At 42.1% G+C, this 21390-nt stretch overlaps 4 protein-coding genes across 4 annotated transcripts; all 4 read right to left on the bottom strand.

Moving 5' to 3' along the window:
• Positions 1–1332: 1332 nt before the first annotated feature.
• and1 (actinodin1) lies at positions 1333–6910 on the bottom strand. The gene is made up of 6 exons (XM_063206083.1): positions 6609–6910; positions 6006–6090; positions 3828–3872; positions 3405–3544; positions 1996–2946; positions 1333–1956 (listed from the first exon to the last, which is right to left on the bottom strand). Exons 2-6 carry the CDS (start codon positions 6070–6072, stop codon positions 1333–1335), a joined length of 1827 nt encoding a protein of 608 aa, XP_063062153.1. The 5' UTR covers positions 6073–6090; positions 6609–6910.
• Positions 6911–8035: 1125 nt separating this feature from the next.
• Positions 8036–14158, bottom strand: cops9 (COP9 signalosome subunit 9). Its single transcript, XM_063206082.1, has 3 exons — positions 14040–14158; positions 13501–13573; positions 8036–8213 (listed from the first exon to the last, which is right to left on the bottom strand). The coding sequence occupies exons 1-3, from the start codon at positions 14100–14102 to the stop codon at positions 8176–8178; spliced, it is 174 nt and encodes a 57-aa protein (XP_063062152.1). The 5' UTR covers positions 14103–14158; the 3' UTR covers positions 8036–8175.
• Positions 14159–16158: 2000 nt separating this feature from the next.
• otos (otospiralin) lies at positions 16159–17946 on the bottom strand. The gene is made up of 4 exons (XM_063206080.1): positions 17876–17946; positions 17685–17750; positions 17117–17140; positions 16159–16597 (listed from the first exon to the last, which is right to left on the bottom strand). The coding sequence occupies exons 2-4, from the start codon at positions 17743–17745 to the stop codon at positions 16413–16415; spliced, it is 270 nt and encodes an 89-aa protein (XP_063062150.1). The 5' UTR covers positions 17746–17750; positions 17876–17946; the 3' UTR covers positions 16159–16412.
• A 465-nt stretch (positions 17947–18411) lies between these two features.
• Positions 18412–20833, bottom strand: LOC134455005 (apolipoprotein D-like). The gene is made up of 5 exons (XM_063206079.1): positions 20721–20833; positions 19685–19821; positions 19473–19594; positions 19070–19155; positions 18412–18823 (listed from the first exon to the last, which is right to left on the bottom strand). Exons 2-5 carry the CDS (start codon positions 19805–19807, stop codon positions 18597–18599), a joined length of 558 nt encoding a protein of 185 aa, XP_063062149.1. The 5' UTR covers positions 19808–19821; positions 20721–20833; the 3' UTR covers positions 18412–18596.
• Between the last annotated feature and the right edge of the window lie 557 nt (positions 20834–21390).

Here is a 21390-nt window from a genome sequence, read left to right as displayed (position 1 = left end):
TTCATTCTACATCTATTACATTAATTTGTTGCCACTGGTTACCGGTGTATTCAACCTTTATTCATAAACTGTCACTGTCAACTGATTACACATGGATGTGTATAATAATGTATTATAAGCCCCATCACTCAGCCTGTAGTTTATATAATCAGTCACGAGCACTCATAACACTCTTGGATTTATAATGCATTATACGTTTGGTTTATAGTTATTCATAAATGTTGATATACTGCATGAGGCATTATGACCTTTTGTTTGTGACTAGTTATAATGTGCATTATAATTCATTATAAATGCGCTCATAATGCGCTATAGAGATCTTCATAGAAAGCATTACCAATATTTATTCTTCTCTTGTCTTTTCAACTAACTTTCATAATTCATTATGGTTTCAATTAAAATGGTTGTAGTAATGCCCCGTAATGCCATGTAACGTTTTACACAACTTGCTGTTATGGATTAGAAAACTATTTAAGTTAGCCTGGTTCTCACTGACAGTGCATGTGTGTACACAAACTGTAGTGTGTGTAGATCCGCTCCACCAGGGGGCTCCAGAGCTACACAAACGCACCATCGGTGAGAACCAGGCTATATTTAAGTAGCATTTTACTAGCATTGTACAAGAAGCATAAATATGAGGGTAATGAAAATGTTTTTCAAAGCTTTTTTTTTATTTTGAACATTTGTGAAAAAAATCATTGTGAAACAAACAAGAACGTTCTAAATTTGGTTAAACATGGGCAAACCTGTGCAGTTTTTCAACAACTGCTATTAAATACAACAAAAAATAGACAAAACAAACAAAAAAAGAAAACTGCTGCTGGGGTTAAAGAGGCATCATCTACCTTCGGTCACATCCGCATCTGAACAGTCACAGAACAGGACCATCCAAGAGGTCGTACATACTGACTGCTCCAGAACAACCTCCTTTACACGTTCACTGCACATTAGAGCCACTGTGCACACCTTCATGTACGATGCCACCCAGCCCACTACACCTCACATCCTATCTCATATCATACAAGTGCTGCCAAGACTTCGTTGGATGCTGTGACTCTAAACTGCAGTAGTCCTAACTATACCCTACCCTCACTTGTGCTGTGTGTTTGTTTTACTGTGTCTGTGTGTGTGTGTGTGTGTGTGTGTGTGTGTGTGTGTGTGTGTGTGTGTGTGTGTGTGTGTGTGTGTGTGTGTGTGTGTGTGTGTGTGTGTGTGTGTGTGTGTGTGTGTGTGAGAGAGAGAGAGTATGTGCATATAGCATACATGAATATTCAGTCCACATAATTGGTTTCAAGAATAATCTTTATTTTCTGAATTATTTTTTTTCCTGTATCACTTCTTGTAGTCTCCTGTGTAGGCGCGGTGGTCGTCCTGGCCAAAGTGGTCTCCATAGCCCCTGAGCATGTCCTGGAAGTTGGGGGAGCTGTGGTCCTGGGAGCCGTAACCGGCGTACGGGTCCTCCTGGCCGCTCTGGTAAGGGTCGTATTGGTCCGGGTTGTAGCCAGGCACCTCGGGGTGCTGCTCGGGGTAGGCATCGTCGCGGCGCTGGGCGGCGTCATCGTGGTGTTCGGGCTGCTCCTGGTGCTCCCTGGTCGGGTAGGCGTGATGGGCCTCTTCCTGTGGGGCGCTGGGCTGCTCGGCGGCGGCGGCGGCGGCGGCCTCTGGATCGTAGCGGCGCAGCTTGCAGTTGGCGTCGTACTCGGGGTCGCAGTCGGGGTCGGGCTCCACCACGCCGTTCCTGGAGCCGTCGGCCTTCACGTGGGGCTCGTAGGCCTCTGGCGGGAAGGGGAACATCGGCCGGTGGGGGGCGGAGCGAGGCTCCTGGCTCTGGGCGGGCTTGAGCGGGAAGCACTCCTCATCGTAGCCGATGAAGCAGTCGTAGCCCTCCTTGGTCTTGCCGCGAGGCCCCAGGGGGTGGCGCTCCTCCTCTGGCTCTGGCTGCGGGGGGCTGAGCGGCTGGTAGTGACGCGCAGGCATCTGGAAGCGAGGGGGCACGGCGGGGAGCCTGTAGGGGTGGGCGGGTGCGCGCGCAGGGGCGGGGGCGCGCCTTTGCATGGCTGCAGCTGCCGCGTCACGGAACATGGCGTAGGGGTCTTGGCGCATGGGTGCAGGGGCCGGGGCAGCCCTCGGGGCGGCACGCATGGCGGCTGAAGCGGGCTCGTCTTGGGCGTCTGGGGACTCGCTGGCCATCTTGTAGGCGGTCAGGGGGTTGCACTTGTCGTCGAACAGAGGGTTGCAGGGCGCCTTCAGCGAGGCGGGGGCCTGGGCGTCGTCTTTCTTGGCGGCCTGAAGAGCGGCGCCGTAGGCGCAGTAGGGGTTGGTGGTGGGGTCGCAGTACGGGTAGGTCAGGTGCAGGCCGGAGGGGGCCAGCCTCATCAGGTGCGCCAGGCAGCCGGGGTCGCTCTTGGGATCGCAGCCCAGGTGGGCGTAGGACGGCAGGGGGCCTCCGGCGGGCCGGTAGCCAAAGGAGGCGCGCAGGTGGTACTGCAGGCACTCCACGTCCTCGGCGTTGCAGATGCGCAGCAGCTCGGCCTTCTGCTCATTGGACAGGAAGGGCTGCATCACCGGGGTGTAGTAGTAGTAGCCGGTACGTGGGTCGAGGATGGGAGTGGCGCTCATGTAAGCCGGGGCCTTGCCCTTGACCGCAGCGGGAGCCGGGGCCGGGGCCGGGGCCTTGGCTGCGACCGGAGCCACGTACGGGGAGTAGAGGCCGTACAGGCAGTAGGGGTCTTTGTAAGGGTCACAGACCTTCAGAGGAGCAGGCTTGGGTGGCTCAGGCTTGGGCCTGGCGGTGTAGGACGCCACGCACTTGGTGGGGTCTTCCGTGTCAGCGCAGGACTTGTAGATCTCTCCCAGGTGCGTCAGGTAGGCCTTGTAGGAGCGACGGCCCTCGGCACGGTTCTTGTTCTGCAGGTAGGACAAGTAGACGCGGTCCAGCTCCGAAACCTGCAGCCAGAATGAATGGAGAGCAGAAAACAAGCAAAATGAACTATTAGCAGGACTGGACTGGGACTAAGAAAACAGACTGAGCATTTGGTAAAGTGCCAGATCACACAGTCCAGTAGGCCTACACCCGCCCAGTCCAATCCTGACTATTACAGTTCAGCTTTGGCCCAATGTTTACGGAGTTAGGTCTTGGGATCAGAGGGTGGTAGATTCGATTCCCATACTAAAAATGTAAACAAATAAATAAATAAAGCGAATTCACCCTAACACCTGGCTGAAGAACGCCACATAATACACATTATAAGCCATAAAAAACACTCTAAGATCCACCAGGGAAGACCATCAACTAATTTTATATAATTACGTTATTATTATTATTACAGATGTTACCTGATACACTGATACAACTACCGAATCTAATACGAAATCACCTAAATAAACCCAGCCTGGTCACTTACAGCATCTGAGTTGCCGGCGTCAGTGAAGTACTTGTACCAGTTCCAGAAGTCAGAGTGCTGCTTGTACCAGCTGATGTTTCTCCTGTTGCGCACCAGTCGACGAGCTGAGGCAGCAGCCTCCGCTCTCGCACTCATGGACTCTGAAACACATGAAAAAAATACTGACTAGTTAATACATTTAATGTTAAAATCCCGATATGATGTAATGTACATATATTCTGAAATGAAATTAAAAGAATGTAAAAAAATGCTAACTGTTGGTAATCACCGTGGGAAAGGTTGTTACCACTTATGTTTTCTCAGTAAAATGCACTGGTTTTTTTTGTCCTGGTTACTGTTTGGATACTTAAGGCCTATGGGCAAAAAGGATGATAATTTGAAGGGATAGGTCGTGAAAAGAGGGCGTCAACATACTGTACTTACCATCTGCTTTTGACTTTGGAGAGACTGGGCCAGCCAACAGAACCTCTGGAAGACAAAGGAGAGCGAGAGAGAGAGAGAGAGAGAGAGAGAGAGAGAGAGAGAGAAGGAGGGAGGTAAAATAAGGGGGCTGTGTAAACCAGATGTTACATGTGTCAAAGCCAAGGCCAAAATGCTTACCTTTGCTAATAACCCCATGACGCCTGACAGTGTGGTTAATTTTGTTGGTTGCACACATAGACTGTGTGTGTGTGGGTGTGTGGGTGTGTGTGTGTGTGTGTGTGTGTACGTGCCACTGTGTGAGATAATTTTTTTCAACGCCGCACACATTGCTTTGAAGATTGACAGCGGGGTGCCAGTCCATTACTGGGGCCCCCACTGAAGGAAGAAAAAACTATAAAATGTACAAAGGGCCAGCCAGGATCTGCTGCTACCGAGGCCGCAGGCACATCCCAGTCACCACCCCACTGCAGGGACAGATTATGACTCCATGGGCCCCTGGGCCAGACAACAAGAAAGGGCCCCCTCCATGGGTGTTACTATACTTTACAAAAAGGTGCAGGGTTTCAGGCCAGATGTTATGTTGGGATTTCGGCTGGATGTTCCACGAGAACATTTGAAAATACAGTTGTCAAAAGTGTGTTCTTAACGTATTATGAAAAAGGAAATATATGCCTCTTTTCCACTGCCGTTTTTCTGGTAGGCCTACAGCTCGACAAAGCAAGACTCGGACACCACTTTTTGCTTTTCAAATAGACACAACACAGCTCAATCACAAAGCAAAGAGTGGCGGCCGAGTCGAGCTGTAGGCTTATCGGAAAACCGGCAGTGGAGAAGAGGCACTAGAGGCTTGGTCTTTCAGGGCCCAGCTTGATTCTTTGGCCCCTGGGCATAGGCCCGGTAGGCCCGTGTAGTACTCCGTCCTTGCACCACTGCACTGTAAAGGAGTCAGACAGGCCAACCAGGCCCAGTACCACACAGTGCAGAAACCCTCTGTGGATTTAGTTTAGAGACTGATTTTAATACTACGTGGTAACATTTAATTTGTCTAGTACATCCAAACACTTGTTTGCACACATTGTTTGTTGAACTTTATTTGTATTTTGTGGTGTATATGTGGTCTGAAGTCTGGTCATCTCTAGATAGCCAGATGAATAATCTACTGAATTACCAAATAAAGTGAGACCAATAACAGAAGATTACTGAAGCAACAGAACTATCAGGCTCCAAAAATAAGCCAAGTTGCTTAAAACTTAACTTTTTTTTTTTACCCATAACTGAAGGTTACAGTAAATCACTCACTGGAGAGTGCTGTCTATCGTCTTATCTTCGAGAGGTGAGAGCCTTTAAAATGCTGCTGCCTCAGTGCATCCGCCGTATTTACTTTTTACAGGCCTTTTAAATGGCCTCGCCACATCTGGAAACAGTAGTGCTTCGCAAACAAGGTGTGCTGCTGACATTAGTTATGTTTTACAGGCACAAGAGGGTTGCGCTGGAAAACACTGAGCATCTGAAGAGTTCAGATGCAAAACCCCCTAACTCCATTTCTGAAGACCTGCACTTCTATATTTTTAGAGACACCCGTTGTTGGTTTGGTTTACATTTATGTACTTGATAATACATATAAATAGTTATATTACATAAATAAAATAAAAAATATGCAATTTTGATAGCTTTGCATTAAATAAAAATGAATTAAGATTATTTTCTGAAAAGGCACTCAGGGGGTTTTGCATCTGAACTCTTCATCTGCTCAGTACACCACATGTGCTGGTCTGGACACCACTGTAGATTTACACCAGACTGTTCGAGGTGTCAAATACACATTCTAGTCCTTTAGGAAATGGTTCAACAGGAAGATAAAAACATTCATTTACCATTAGGATGCAGTTATAAATGTACAGTTACAAACACACATGTTGTAAATTTGCTGTTATCAGAATGGTAACGACCGAGTCTTTAGTGCATTGCTAACTCATAGTTGTGCAATACTATGGTAGTTAACTTTTCAGTGTCTATTACAGCGTTCCACTGATGGAACGGCAAGCATGATGAGGTTACACAAAACATAACTTTGTTGGTTCACCAAATGTATACAACCTAATTTACAATATCAATGCTTGTTTAGTCTTTCACCATCAGTATGTCTGCATGAGTAATATCAGTCTTCATCACTCTTACCTGAAAGCAACACCACTGCTACCAGTGCTCCCACAAAAACCAAACTGAAAGGTGATTTGCACGCCATTGTCAGTCCTTCAGAGCCCTTCCAAGCAGAGAGAAGAAATTGATTCATTAAATGAGCCAGTTCCACTCAATTTGGGTTTTGCTACAACATCCACTTAGTACAAAACCTCCTCATTCTGTATTTAATCACTTGGTAACATTGCATTACATATATAGTAAAATACACAAAAAACTGAATAATCTGCTGGAGGTGTTTCTTAGTGGAAAAAGGGGGCTCAGTAATTAAGTCGTTTGTGTGTTTGCTCAATCAGAAAAAGTTTATTTTCACACGGACATCCAGAATAAGGTGCTGGTTACACAAATATGGATAGTTTTTAAATGCTGATTTTTAAAATCCATTTACATGTAAACACATGTGGATAAAAATAAAAACTCCACTGTGACAGGTGCACTTTACCCCCCTAAATGAGATATCTTTTAACACCGGAGATTGTAAATGCACATTCTAAAACTCTGTTTATGTGTAATCAAAACCAATGCGTTTTCAAAAATATCCATATACATGTAAACAGCTTCTGAAAAAAACGAGGCCCTTACCTGGCTGAAAACCAGTGGAGAGGGCTGCAGTGGAGGGCCAAGTCCTGAGTTGCGCTATTGGAAGGGCCCAGTGCTTCAGCCTAGAGAGATGGACTGGCTGGTGGGTAGGATGGTTGTGGGGTTCTCCTCTGTCACTCGAACCTGTCTCCAAAGTCACCCCTCTGACAGACTGTGGCACCAGCGGCAGACCTGGGCCCGGTTTTAAACGCCAACTTGATAATTAAAAACATGAAGGTGCCGTCCCATCGAATTCTGGGTATGCTGTGGAGAGCCCTGTGATTGGCTTACAGAAACCTGGTGAGCCAACCAATGGGATCGCGTAATTACAGAGTAAGTGGGTGAGAATGGAAGGAGAAAGAGAACAGGGGACGCTGGGAACTCCCCCTTTTTGGCCAGTGTGGGTGTGGGGCTGCGATGTTAGAAGTTTGGTGGAATGATGTTTCTGCTCTGCTGAGATCAGTCTTCTGCTGAACCAGTGCTTCAGCGTTGCTTCTCAGCCACAAGCATTTTATGAGGGGATTTTTAGATCACACTTCACAAAATCTCCATTTCACACTCCAATTAAAATAGTACATTGCTCATGCAACACATTTCCTTTGTCATTTCAATTTCATCAAGGTCTAGTGCCAATTCATCACAGTATTTTTTCTGAATCTGTCAAATAAGCTGTCATGGTAGTCAATGCCAAAGCTGGCTGTGTAAATAAGAAGTGTGTAATTTGTTCTGAAGAGTGCACAGAATTCCTGTTTTGATTAGTATTCCTGGTCTGTATCAGATCAGGTGCAAAAAGGTTTTGTGAGGAAACGTCTGTAGAGTAGTAAAACTCAAGACTTTGTGATGCATATTCCTTAGTTTGTTTCTCCAGTATATTCAAAGGGGCAATCCAAAAATGCCTGAAGTCCTGATTCAACATTTTTTTAAACACAACATCGAAAGCTGTAGTAATACAAATGGTTTGGCACTGTAGTGTTTCAATAATTGAATGTTTAAATATCTTGTTCTGATATTCTGATACTGTAACAGTGCTAATAACTGATGAGCACCAACTCTTGACATAATCTTCAAATGTAAAAAAAATGTTTTTCTTGAAGTTTAATATTTATTTCTAAACTATTGGGAGTGGTTCTTGACAACGTTATGGGCTGTAGAAAGACGCCACTGGCAAAACATTTTAACACCCATGAAAAATATATACATCCTCACAACGGTCCAACCACAAGACATCTGTAGGTACAAGACATCTGCGTCTTCGTGTTCACGCTGGATCGCACATATAATTATGCACACTTGAGGGTGTTCAGGAATGTGCAAAAACCTGCAATCTGGGCTTGAAAAACAGATTTCAACATGGAAAAAGATTAATATAATGTTCAGGTTTGGGTTGGAATGTTCATTTTTCAAGACAACGGCACCATCTGGACACATAAAACGTTTCTTAGAGAAAGATTTATTGGAACACAATACTAAACTGAATCGTAAATAATACATCATCAACACAGCGGAAGACAAGGGCTGAACAACCCATCACTCCAAATGGTTTCATCCCAGCCAAACAGCCATCCAACAATCACTGGATGTCGTCATCATCAAAGAGATCTTCAAAATCTGCAACAAAAGAAACACACAGCGAGTGTAACTTTATATTCTATTTAAACATGGTTGAGAAATATATATTAAAAGAATGGAAACATTTTTATTAGAGAATGATACTGAACCGTTCCCTGACCTGACCCATATCCTCTGACAACCAAATAACTACCTTCCAAAATGACTGGACTCAACAAGCCCATATTTCAGTGGGACAGACATGACGTTTAAATCCCTGCTGCGACACACACTGACTACCATGACAACACCTCATTCAGCAACAATGTCTTTATTTACCTATTTTATACCTCACAAAGACAAAAGGCAGTGAACTGCTGCCAACATGCATTATAAACAATGCAGTAAACAATAGCCATTCTTTAGTTCTATTTCTTTCTTTTCAGAATGATGAACCATACATTCCTTCTCCAATACCCATAAGAGGAGATTTTTGGTTGTGTAGAGAAGAGAGGCCAAGCAGTAGTAAAAGAGTTTAGGGAATATAAATAGTTTACAGCGCCCTTTGGGGAAAACCTCTGTCTTATCAATGAGTTTACAATGTCTTCAAAAGAAATGGTAACTCGAGCAGGCCCATCTGGAACAGATATTTGATTAGCAATACTGAGACCAGGTAAAGTGATTTGGAGAAGAGAACGCTACCGCTGACACACATGGTTGAAGTCTTCTTCAAGTGACACGTGTTCAGACTCCTTATCCACCTAAAAAAAGGGTGGGTGGGGGTGGGGAGTAGGGGGTGAAGCGTCTACAAAGCACAGAGTCGTGCTGAGCTGGAGCCAGCAGATTCCCATAAAAGCTTTACTGAGGCTGTGTTTCACCTCCCCTTAACTGTTTCAAAGCCCCATTTTCTCCGACGGTAGGTCTGTACCGTGCCAAAACACCTCCGCTTAAGTTAAGTGTATATACGTAAGCATGAGGACAACATGACAAAAACAAAATATAGCCTTGGAGCCCAACTATATGCTACCAAGACACAAAAGCTGAACACCTGAATACTTACATACCTTGCACGCACTGCTGTTCATCGAGATAGGAAGTTGTAACATAGTTAAACTGCCTAATTTCGGTCCAGGGGCCACAGAGGCTACAGTCAAGTTGATCTCAAGTGGGCCAGATCAGTGACATAAGGGCGATAAATCAAAAATTCCTGCTTCATATCGGAATCGCATCGCTAGTCAATTAGCAGCTGACGCTATATGATGACTTAATTGTGTGTGTGCTTTTTAAAAATCTTTCTCAAGTATTGAAAACATGAAATCTCACACACACTAGCATGAACTTTGTAATGGGGTCATTCCACGCCAAATCAACAAGTGCCCGCGCACTTAGGTCTCAAAAAAATCTGAAAATATTACCAAGTGTACCCATGGTACTTAAGAGAAACACTGTAAATTTATTTGGATGTAAGATGTATACTCTCCGTGTTACAGCCAATTTTACTGGGGGAGGGGGGTGCCCATTTTGGTCACACTCTTTTTTTTGTCAAAGTTCACAAGCCCCTAGCTCAATAACTAAACCATGTAGGAAGCTCAAATTTGGCATGCTGGTACATAGATAGGAATAGTTTGTTGCTAAACTGTCAGTTTTGGTCTGTATGATCCTGCATCGTCATAGCATTCCCTCAAAGACGATACAAATTGTACTGGAGTTTTTGGCTGTGCTCTGTTTAGGCCTTCAGAAGACATATTTGTGCCCAACATAGCCTCATTATTTTTTTCCCTTGTAGATACAAGTAGAAACACTCCCATAAAAAATTATAAATAGAAAGGAAACCCCATCATTGTTTGACCAGAAGACCTCACAAGTCTGACAAATCATTTTGGGTGTCATTTTCAGAGCACCAGAACACCTTGTGGGATTGTCCACAGATTTTTATTTTATTTTTTTCTTCATTCTCCATGAAGTCTTCTTTTTAAAAATGCCAATGAGACTTGTCTTATGTGATGTTTTCGTTTTTAATTTCCACCCTGAACATGGGCAAAATGCAAAAAGAGAGCAACATGTTTTCTATAACATTTAATGTAAAGACTAGTGGTGGGCCGTTATTGGCGTTAACGTGCTACGATAATGTAAGACCCTTAGCGCGCGATAAAGAAAATATCGCACGTTAATCTATTCTCAAAATATAGGTTTGGAGTTTGGGTATGCCCGTCACCATAGCGTTTAATTGACAGACGCTTTCAGACTGCGCTCCAGTCGTTTCTCCTCTCCACCTGTTGCTTCAGCAGACCTACTAAATATGAAGTGTTTGCATGCTGAAAACATTAATCCCTCTGCCGTGGTAGGTTGTCTGAGTGCTTTTTTCATAAGTGGTAGACTAAAGAGGACGTTATTGTTTAAGGTGAAAACATAGAGAGACATTAGTGTGTGTGAGTAGGGTACCAGCCCGACATAGCCTACAATTCCTCACGCATTGCATGAAACACATAGCCTAAACAACTCGCAGAAATCTTGCCTGTGCCATAATTGCAAAAACATTTCCGTGTGATATGCATTTTGAAGATTGTCAAACTGAAACTGGCAATATCTACTCTCACTGAATGTTTGTGTTGCAATCGCGCACATTTGCGACTCAGTGAGATATTCTCATGTCAATACGGTAATAATCCTCGCGGTTGTCGCGCTTGATTTTTTTTTTGCAAAACTGAATTCATTCGAGTTGTAACTCCTCTGGCGTTCTGACTCTGAAAAACAATTGTCAGGTTTAGGCCAAATCGCCGTGTGCCAGTGCTGCAGGTTCTAGATAGCGAATAGCCTGGCTTTGCTAAGGGCTGCTGTGCGCGCAGAGCTCCTCCCTCTCTTAAAGGAGCCGCTGCTCTTTTTACCAGTAAGTGGCAGATGCTCTCTCTCTCTCTCTTTCTCTCTCTCTCTCGTTCTTCTCTCTCTCTCAATTCTCTCTCTCTCTCTTTCTCTCTCTCTCTCGTTCTTCTCTCTCTATCTCTCTCTCTCTTCTCTCTCTCTCTCTCTCTCTCTTCTCTCTCTTTCTCTTTCTCTCTCTCTCTCTCTCAGAAATGCTGAATTGTTGAGGTCATTTTTTTCAAATAGCCTAAAAGTTTGATAGATTTATCTGTATTTGCCTCTTCAATTTTTAGCACTGTTCATTTTGAAATTTCAGTATCTTATAACTGAGTGTAAATGCTTCCTAATATATTGGACACACTTTACACATATTGCAGTGATTTTTTTTCATCACCAAGTATCAACATAACCATTTTTTGAAGATGAGAGGCATTATTTTGCTAGCGTGCCTATTCTGAATGAGCCATTTTGATATAGATTAATCTAGATTAATCTAGATTAATTTAATAATTACAGTGAGATTAATCTAGATTAAAAAAATTAATCTATGCCCACCCCTAGTGAAGACTAAATAATCAAATGCAAATTTTGCCCAGACATGATCACCCGAGAGTCCTTGTGCAGGGGTGCAGGTATCCCTTTCAATTTCAATGATTTCAGGAGTGTTCAATGTGGGAGCAGGTTCGCACACCAAAAGAGACAGTAGGTCAGGCACAAAGAGTCATGTTGTTACTTTTTTTGACCAGCAGATGGCAGCGGAAGAAACGCATAGAAAACATATTGCTCTCAATGTGCATGGTGCCCATGTTCAGGTTGGAAATTAAAAAAGAAAACATCACATAAGACAAGTCTCATTGGCATTTTTAAAAAGAAGAATTCATGGAGAATGAAGAAAAAATAAAATAAAAATCTGTGGACAATCCCACAAGGGGTTCTGGAGCTCTGAAAATGACACCCAAAATGATTTGTCAGACTTGTGAGGTCTTCTTTTCAAACACTGATGGGGTTTCCTTTCTATTTATAGCTTTTTATGAGAGTGTTCCTACTTGTCTCTACAAGGGAAAAAAATAATGAGGCTATGTTGGGCACAAATATGTCTTCTGAAGGCCTAAACAGAGCACAGCCAAAAACTCCAGTACAATTTGTATCGTCTTTGAGGGAATGCTATGACGATGCAGGATCATACAGACCAAAACTGACAGTTTAGCAACAAACTATTCCTATCTATGTACCAGCATGCCAAATTTGAGCTTCCTACATGGTTTAGTTATTGAGCTAGGGGCTTGTGAACTTTGACAAAAAAAAGAGTGTGAACAAAATGGGCACCCCCCTCCCCCAGTAAAATTGGCTGTAACACGGAGAGTACACATCTTACATTCAAATAAATTTACAGTGTTTCTCTTAAGTACCATGGGTACACTTGGTAATATTTTCAGAATTTTTTGAGACCTAAGTGTGCGGGCACTTGTTGATTTGGCGTGGAATGACCCTATGGACTAGAGATACTTTTTTACATTCTTAGTTTTACCGTTTATAGTTTTTTTTAAATCTACAAGTCTGGGGCAGAATTAAACCATCTCACAGGCCGTATCCGGCCCCTGGGCCTTATGTTTGGGCTAGAGCAGTGGTTCTCAACCTTTTTTGAGCAAACCCCCCTTTTAACTCATCTTAACCCTCCAAACGTCCCCCCTGACCTCATCATAAGCTTACCAATGCCCCTCTTAGTATGGAAAAATAAAATAGACTAATCCAACCCAAAATGGTAACTAAGCCCCGCCCCCACTCAGCTGTTTCCTTCTCCACGCCCCCCTAGGGCCCCCAATGACCCCTGGGGGACTGTAGCGCAGCCGTTGAGAAACACTAGGCTAGAGCCTTCCAGTGCTCAACTCCCCCTCTTCTAACCCCAGTCAGCAGTAGGCATACAGGACAGGTCAGCAGAAAATAGCTCCATTTGCTACACTAGCTGGAGTTATACCATATAGTAGAGTAGATTAAGGATTTCATCAGTGTTATAAAAAAAGTTCTCCCACTGAGACCACCTAGTGATGCTGCTTACGAACACCACCAGGTAAGTAAGCATTAGTATTTAGAACAGGTTTACAAATAACCATAGGAATAATCAGTACTATCAGTAAACTATCAGTAAAATATCTGGTAATGTACAGATTAACTGCATAATGCCCAGAAAGCCCAATACAGTTACCATTTAGGGCTTCATCTATCCTAACAGTGGTAGCATATAGAAGTAGGCCTAAGGTGCAATTTGTTAAATGTGATTATCTGCTTGAACATCAAGTGTGGCAAATGTAAAGCAACACCAAGGAACCCGTTTCCGTGTCACAACAACAGTGCACTAAAACAGCAGAAATACCGCTGTAGTACATGCGGTGAAACTTCAGTGTTTATAACGCAGCGGAAAAACACTCGTTGTCCTCACATGGGTCTGTTTATTTCTGGTAGCTTAACGTCTTGTGAATGGTTCCCTTACCATTGAAAAAGTCCGAATGTACTGCCTTTTCATTCGCAGCCAAGTCCATTAGAAGACCACTGCTTCCCCCTGCCTGAAAAGCACAACATTACAATCACAAACCTTTCTGAACTAAAGACAAGTATTATTGTCAAATGCTCGCATAAATGTATAAAGGAACTTGTGTCAGTATAGCTAGCTCCATTTACTGAGATAAGTAGACCTATCGCCTTTAGGTTATATTGGTGGCAGTTAGCTAAAATAGCTAACAACATAACATTTGCCCAAAATTAAAATTTACCCAGAGACGAGTGATACACCGCTAGGCGAGACATAGCTAGTGTCTGCCTTTTGTCTGCTTAATCACAACAATGTATCACAATGTATCACATCACAAGAACATGCAACACATGTAACCCTTTTTCTTTAGAGTCTGACAATTAGGCTACAATGTGACAGTTTGCCATGGGCCACTACAGTTAACGTTAACTGCGGCAACTAGGATTTTTGTATCGGACTGCAAGACAGCTTTGGTAAGATGACAAATCAACGAAACATACCTCGTCCAAATCCACATAAGGTCCCGCTCCCTCGGGAAACATTTCATCCACCGCTGGCTTCATGATTATTTTTCTTCTATCTGTGAGATGGCTAAAAGTTGCGGCAATAATATAGCTCCGTCTAGGTTCATTGGCTTGGCTTATTGGTTCCTAGCAGCGTTGCATTGATCAAGGTAAACACTTTTGGAGCAGCAGCCCCTACAAATGTGCATATTTCCCTTAATGTACATATTTCCAGATACACTGACTTAAGTTTTGATTGTTCTTTTTGTTATAAAAGAAGAGGAAACTCGACTATTTTGTAACAATTGTAATTGTAAATTGTAAAACAATTTCTAACAGACCACAGTTTTTGTGTTTTTTTGTGTGTGCAATAGGGCCATTATATTTTCACTCTTAAAGATTTTCTTTTATAATGAAAACGTAGCTGATTTAAAGTTTGAATTTTTTAGTTAATTAGGCCTAATTCTTATATTTTCCAAGCTGGGTTTACCATGTTGGATAGGCCTGTTTCACATTTTGTTCCAGTGTTCTACAGAACTAGAACTTCAATCAGGGACAGGCAACCGGAGGCCTGTGGGCCTCATTATATTTACATTACACTAGCTGGCACTTTTACCCAAAGCAACTTACAGGTATAGGTACAGCAGGGTATTTGTTACAGTCCCTGGAGCAATGTGGGGTTAGATGCCTTGCCTAAGGGCACTCCAGTCATGGATGAAGGTGCTGGTTTTGGATTTGAACCTGCAACCCTCTGATCTGTAAAGGCCAGTGCAATAGCCTCTAAATATTGAGCATGGCCTCATGCAACCCATCTCCTCACTTAGTGCGGCCCGTAGGTAAACACAATTTATGTTTTATGTCATCATTACAGTAAATATGAGTATTGTGCTCTTTCCTTTTTTGTCATTCTTTTTTGTCATTAGGGACATCATGTTAAAAATCAATGGTTTAACCCATTTTAGCCTGATGACTCATATGTGTTGTTCACCCTTTGGTGCCTGGAGACACATATACGCTGCATTCAGGCTCTTTAGATTTTAGCTTTTTTAATAAAAATGTGGGTGTGTTACAGCTGAATGAAGATATTCTACTGTAATGCTAGATGAGGGTCTTAGGGTTTAGAATGCAACTTATTTGATGTTTTTATGTGCATCAGAGGCTGAGATATTTAGGTTTTTACAGGCTGAGGGCAACTCTCCCAACAAGGGCTTATGCATTCAGCAGGCGTTTTTTTGCAGGTCCTTTAGGCATCAATGGGTTAATAAACATTTGGGTATACTGTAAATATACGAAAAAGGTCCTTTTATCATTTTGTATTCTCTCATTCAAAGTACTGTATGTGGCCATGTGGCCCTTTGATGATGGCGAGGTCCAGAACAAACATTGACTCTAACACTACCCCATTCCCTGTCCTCAGCATAGGGTAGGCTAACAGGTAAACAGTGATACGCAGGTATACGCATGTGTAATCAACATCAACCAGTCATGGGAGCCTTGGAATTTAACAATATTCAACCAACCAATATTCATTCAGAAATTGCGCTGTAAACCCATGCCCACACGGCTTCTCCAGAGATTCTTTAAGTATATAGAGATATGCCAATGTAATAGGTCTGCCTAAAGGAGCGTGTCATAATGCTCCTAGCATTGAATAGAACAGTCCTTAGGTCTGCCTAGGTCTGCCTAAAGGGGGATTTCCCCCCTCCCCCTTGCAATAATAGAACCCGGAAACAATGGGCCAATGGAACCTCTCTCTCTCTACTCTCTCTGGCTTCTCCGTCAGTTGAACTGGAGAAATCCCCTTCACATCTGAAACATTCTCTTCCCTTCGCAGCTCTCAAGGCACCCCGGCCCCTAGTTTGGGAACCAATGCGTCCATGGCTGCCCAAATATACAAATACCCACTTCAAAAACTAGAGACTGCAGGAAAGTGCTCTACATAAACATGAAAACATAATATGTTGCCGTTGATTATTGAGCTTTATTGTTTACTAGGTCATAAGTGGGCCCCGGAAGTTAGTGAAAGTCTCAAGTTGGGAAGGGTTGATAACCCCTGTCTAAAATGCCACCACAGTGGATTCTGATAAATGAATACAACTGCCCTTTGAGTTTTGTCTTGATTTTATTACACATTACAGTATACTATACATTATATGATCTTCCATGTGTTTAACAATACAGAGTTGCACATGCCATTTTCATTGAATATACACAGAGATTTCTTTTAACTACATACTATATCGCAATTAGTAATAATTAGGAATATGCCATTAAGAAAGTAATGATGTTTTAAATTTAAAAATACAATGCAGATCACCAGTTGCGTCTCTTGAACCTCGTGGTATGATAATGTTTGGCCAAGTCTAAGGTTTACTCTGTACGCTCGGGGACTTCATAGCCCAAGGTCTCTCCAAGGTGCTGATGGGCATAGAAGGCGCGGGCCATCTCGTTGATGTGGTTGTAGGCACCAATGCTGCGGAAGTACTCCACGTACCTCCAGAAGTCAGTTGTGGAGTAGGGCCAGTAGGGCACAGCAGGGGGCTCCTCATACGGAACTGAACAAGCACACATATCATCACTCAACTTTCAAAAGAGGGAAAAGATGATACAAGCACATCTGTACAACTGTTGCATTATACTCCAATGTATTTTTTACAATAAACAAATCAAGACAAATCAAGAGGAGAGTGAGTGAATAAAAAAAAAAGTCAGTTGTGGAGTACAGCCAGCAGGGGACAGCCGGGGGCTTGGCATAAGGAACTCAACAGGCACACACTGCAAAAAAATGCAGTCTTCATTCGACACGTAGAGAGTACTCTGGGAACAAATAAACTCTGACAGGTGACTCTCGGAGTGTTGAATTAACTGCACATTTTATACTGTACAGATATAAGCCCTCAACTTTCTAAAGAGGGAAAAGATCATATAGCCATTCAGCATTACTGAAACTAATAAACATAAATCAATGAAGTCAAATCAAGAGGAGAATGATTGAATAATAAAAAGGGAAGTTTGTTAAACAAAAAAAGACATGCTAAACCGTTTTAGTGTTCTGAGCAGAATATCCTCCTTACCTCCGTCAGGAATGTATCTGGCACCTATGATAGGAAGCAGAGAGGGGCAGAGGAAGAGGAATAAGCAAAAGAGAAATGCAAGAGAGCCCTGCGCTGCACAAAGGCCTGATTCAGCCTGAGGAAACTAACAGTTCTCTCTTGGGAGGCTAAAAATGTGTGAGGGGACTCCTTTTCCTACTCAAATATTATGATTGCTGTCACACAGTCCATTTAGGTAGATTTATAATTTCGACTAAAATTAACACACACAATATAGGGAGTAACACAGAAAATGATCAATCATTATGTCACACTGAAATAAATTATAACGTTTATGATGGTTATGGTTATGGTTATTGTTATTAACGTTTTCATTTCACTGAGCATTTAAGTGCAGGGAAGGTTTTCTTGCAACTTAACAAATAATACGATAACATACTTTACAAATGAAAACAAATCTGTCATGTGGCACAAACATGAGGGAGGCATATGTTTATGTAAAGATGCATTATGCATCAAAACCGATATGGTAACACTTTACTTTAAGTTATTGTTCACACTTATGTAATTGATGTTTGTTTACACTTACCACTGAAATGGTTCATGATGAAAAAGAGAAACAGAGCACAGACATAGAAAAAACCCTTCATTTTCCCTGAAACAAACAAACAAAAACAAAATAATACTTACAAACATTTTCAAAACAGTAATCTTGATCTTCAGAAAGCTAAACAAATATTCATGCAATTTGTCCAATGAACTTCACATGAAATAACTTACCTGTTTACCAGCTCTGATTTGTTCCCTCTGATTTGCAGCAGCTCTGAGTCTCCTGAGCAAGCGACTCCAATATAAAGAAAATCTGTCTTCTCTGGATCCCCTCCCCCTCCCATTTTCAAAGCCCTCTTTTACACAACCCACCATGTATTCAAAATAACTATTTTGCCCTGACTCACCTACAGGCACTAAAGTCAGTTACTCCTTCAAACCTCAGTATGTTACATTTTAGATTGTAGAGTATTAATTTGTGGCAAATTACAGTCTTGTATATAGTGTGGAGTTCTATAAACTTGGATTGTAATGGCTTTACGTTCATACATTTTCTCAGTTATTGCACAGTATTGCCACTTCAGTTGGATTTATGTTTGACATACATGTATATTCACCATAACCACTGCACATAATGTCAGCAAGTTGTAAGAGGTGCTTTTCCAGTCACCTTTAAGAGACCACAAGGGGGTAGCAAACATACACAATATCTCATGAAAAGTATTTTAATTTTCAAGCCCTCACCAGTTTAATTTCACATGTGGATAAATAAATCAAATCAGTAAAAAAAAAGCCATTTCACCTTCTGTTTACTTTATATTAGCTTACATTTTTATTCAGGCCAACGTAAATAATAGAAATATCCTTTAACATTCTGTAATTCATTTCAAATGTGAGAGAAAAAGATCCTGCAGAAGGGACAGAAGTTATACAAGTTCATATCTTAAAGGCCTCAATCGCAGACGGTTTGGTCTGTCTCCTTCATGAGGCTGATGTCAATCTTGTCACGATAGAAAAGTTCCTTGGCCCGGAACACGTGCTCCGGGGGTAGAATGCGCGCACGGCCAAGAATCCAAGCGTAGTCGATGTGAAAGACCCTCATAACGTCTGTGCAGGAGTACACAACAGCCATGCTAGTGTAGTCTGTGGACAGGACCCAGTAGGGACTGTAGGGTGTGACTGTGCGTGACAAAAGAAGGAGGGGAAAGTGATTTTGTTTTTTTCCAAAGCAATTACAATTTGTCTCAAATGAAAAACATTTTGACATGTGACAAGAAGCAGATAGTATAGGTCTACACTTGGAAACTTACTACATATTCTTTTATCAATTATTTGCAAATAATCAGCAATAGGCTACTGATGAGATCTGAATCACTGTTGAATCTACCTTTGTTTAGACACAGCTGTAGCACAAATGTTACTCACAGTAGGAGAAGCTGACTCCGAGCTTCGCAGGTTCCCTGATGTCCTGTATGACTGCGGTTCCTTCAGCTGATCTCACCTTCCCTTTGCTGCAGAACAAGACATAAGCAAATAAAACATGTAAAGTATCGTATAATATAATGACTCACTATGGGTACACACCCACCAACACCAACAACCTCAATCCCACACTTTTTGTATTCTCTTTTTGTTTAATTCTTATTTGTTGTTTTATTTATTCACCCCCCCCTTACTTTGTGTTATTTTTTGTAATTGTGAGCAAAGACTTGCAATTAAGTGATTAAAAAAACAAACAAAAAAAACAAAAACAAAGATGTAAGCCACAGGAAGGGCATAGCACTGTAAAAGCAACATAAGGCACGTGGCAATGTTGAGTGAGACTTACTATGTCTGGAGATTGAGCACTTGGATTGAATGGTCAGGTCTGATGGCGTAGTTTGCTTCAATGCATTTTCCTCTTTCGAATCTTGCAGGCAGCTTTTCAATTTCATACCATTTCCCAAGATACTGAAATGGAGAACAGGGCATTTCAGGTTCATGTGAATAACATTCAAGACATTCTGAGTGAAACGGATGTCATTAAAGTATTATGCCTACCCTGTTGAGGTCAAAGTTGGGCTGGACCATTGGAGTTGGGCAAGGGCCCCAGTGCAATGTTTGGGCATGAATAAGTGGAAGTATCAGAGGTAGAAGGAAGATGACGAGGGCCATTTTCCCCATAACTTACTGTTCACCTAGAGAGAAAAAAAAAGAATAGCAACAATTTATTATGGACAACACTGGCAATACAAGTGGGGTCAACACATTAGGAAGCATTTTAGTCAGCCATATGCCATTTCATTGCAGATACGTAGCCCCTTGACACACATGCGTCCCACCACTAGAACGTTGTAATTGTCACTGAAAACTTTACTACCGTAGTACAACACCACTATGGCAGTGCACTGGGCCTTTAGTAATAGGCCTACATGACGACTTGGTAATAGCCATTCTAGCAACAGCTAATTTATAATAGGGCTGTGTCTTAAGGGGTTAAGCATGTTATGGAACCCTTAAAGTTTAAAAAAAACCTGTGCAACAATGTTATCTTTTGGCTTTTCTATGACAAGAATCGTGGAAAACTAAAACACACATGGGTGTGGGCTAAAGAACGTGTATGTTCTTTTGTTTCACCGGCTTAACCGGAATGTCTGCATTGCTATAGTTCTGGCACATGTATAGCCCACAGGCCTTTTTCCAGCCTACACAAATCATAGGTTGAAGTCAAGTCAAAGATTAAACTATTATCACAAATGTCTTAATACTCTGAGTTCTAGAAACTTGTTACAACTTTAGAATAGCCGATATGACTTAAGAATTTATTTTGACATATGACCATATGATTCAACACTGCTCAGTTATACATTAGTTATACAACAAGGTCAAACTGAAACTCAGGTGCACAGATTTAGACAACAAAATACATACACATAGTGTGAGTGAGAGAGAGAGAAAGAGAGAGAGAGAGAGTGTGTATAGTAAACATGAACGATAGTTTACATCACATTTTTTTCAGCAAAACAAACCGAGTGGTCACATAACAAGTTAGGCTAGGTTTTAAAAAATATATATATCTATTCGAAACAATGCTTACCTATATGAGATCCTTTTTCTGTTTTCCAAACTGGAGAATGTAATGCTGACTTGCAGGCTTGTACCGCTCATAGAAGAGAGCGCTCAACGCTGATATTGCGGCGTCAGGCAGCATCTAACTGGAAGCAGGTGACATGCTAAATAAATGTCATGGGACAAGACAAGAGAGGTGGCACTGTAAGGAGAGCAGCCAATGGTGTGACTGCAGAGCATGCTGTAGCCCTATGACCTAGGGGAGTCACCACTGCTTTAAGATAGCTCTCAATTCAGAGATAACGTTTCTGCTAACGTTTCTTCCAGATTTATGTGTTTATTTGCCAAATTAATAGTTTTCAACATTACAGTTTAGAGTAGAGTAGAGTAACTTTATTGATCCCCGGGGGGAAATTAAGGTGTCAAGTAGCTTACATAAATGTACATAATGCCCACATGGACATGAGCATCTCAAGACACATGATGTTACACAGGTTTAGGTAATAGTTTAGGCTGCTTGGCAAATGTTCTTATATGTGAATGTATGTTTCTATATGTATGGTTCTATATGCTTAGATGAATAATATAAGTGGAAAACGTTTTTGTCAAATGTTTTGTTTTTTTTTGCTTATGAACTTAACCTGACCTGAACTTGTACTCATTCTCGGCCAACCAACTCATCCACGGTTTGGTTCAAA

This window comes from Engraulis encrasicolus, chromosome 9, assembly GCF_034702125.1.
Source record: "Engraulis encrasicolus isolate BLACKSEA-1 chromosome 9, IST_EnEncr_1.0, whole genome shotgun sequence".
Classification (NCBI taxonomy): Eukaryota; Metazoa; Chordata; class Actinopteri; order Clupeiformes; family Engraulidae; genus Engraulis; species Engraulis encrasicolus.
This window is presented reverse-complemented; position numbering and strand designations above follow the sequence as displayed.

Coding starts and splice junctions, on each gene's coding strand:
- otos (XM_063206080.1), bottom strand. CDS start 17,745: ATGAAGGGTTTTTTCTATGTCTGTGCTCTGTTTCTCTTTTTCATCATG. Junction 17,141..17,684: donor CATCATGAACCATTTCAGTG/GTAAGTGTAAAC, acceptor TTCCTATCATAG/GTGCCAGATACATTCCTGAC. Junction 16,598..17,116: donor CAGATACATTCCTGACGGAG/GTAAGGAGGATA, acceptor GTGCTTGTTCAG/TTCCGTATGAGGAGCCCCCT.
- and1 (XM_063206083.1), bottom strand. CDS start 6,072: ATGGCGTGCAAATCACCTTTCAGTTTGGTTTTTGTGGGAGCACTGGTA. Junction 3,545..3,827: donor TCCAAAGTCAAAAGCAGATG/GTAAGTACAGTA, acceptor CATGTGTTTCAG/AGTCCATGAGTGCGAGAGCG. Junction 1,957..1,995: donor ACCCCTACAGGCTCCCCGCC/GTGCCCCCTCGC, acceptor CGTCACTACCAG/CCGCTCAGCCCCCCGCAGCC.
- cops9 (XM_063206082.1), bottom strand. CDS start 14,102: ATGAAGCCAGCGGTGGATGAAATGTTTCCCGAGGGAGCGGGACCTTAT. Junction 13,574..14,039: donor CTTATGTGGATTTGGACGAG/GTATGTTTCGTT, acceptor TGTGCTTTTCAG/GCAGGGGGAAGCAGTGGTCT. Junction 8,214..13,500: donor ACATTCGGACTTTTTCAATG/GTAAGGGAACCA, acceptor CTTTTGTTGCAG/ATTTTGAAGATCTCTTTGAT.
- LOC134455005 (XM_063206079.1), bottom strand. CDS start 19,807: ATGGGGAAAATGGCCCTCGTCATCTTCCTTCTACCTCTGATACTTCCA. Junction 19,595..19,684: donor CCAACTTTGACCTCAACAGG/GTAGGCATAATA, acceptor TCTCCATTTCAG/TATCTTGGGAAATGGTATGA. Junction 18,824..19,069: donor CGGAGTCAGCTTCTCCTACT/GTGAGTAACATT, acceptor TGTCACGCACAG/TCACACCCTACAGTCCCTAC.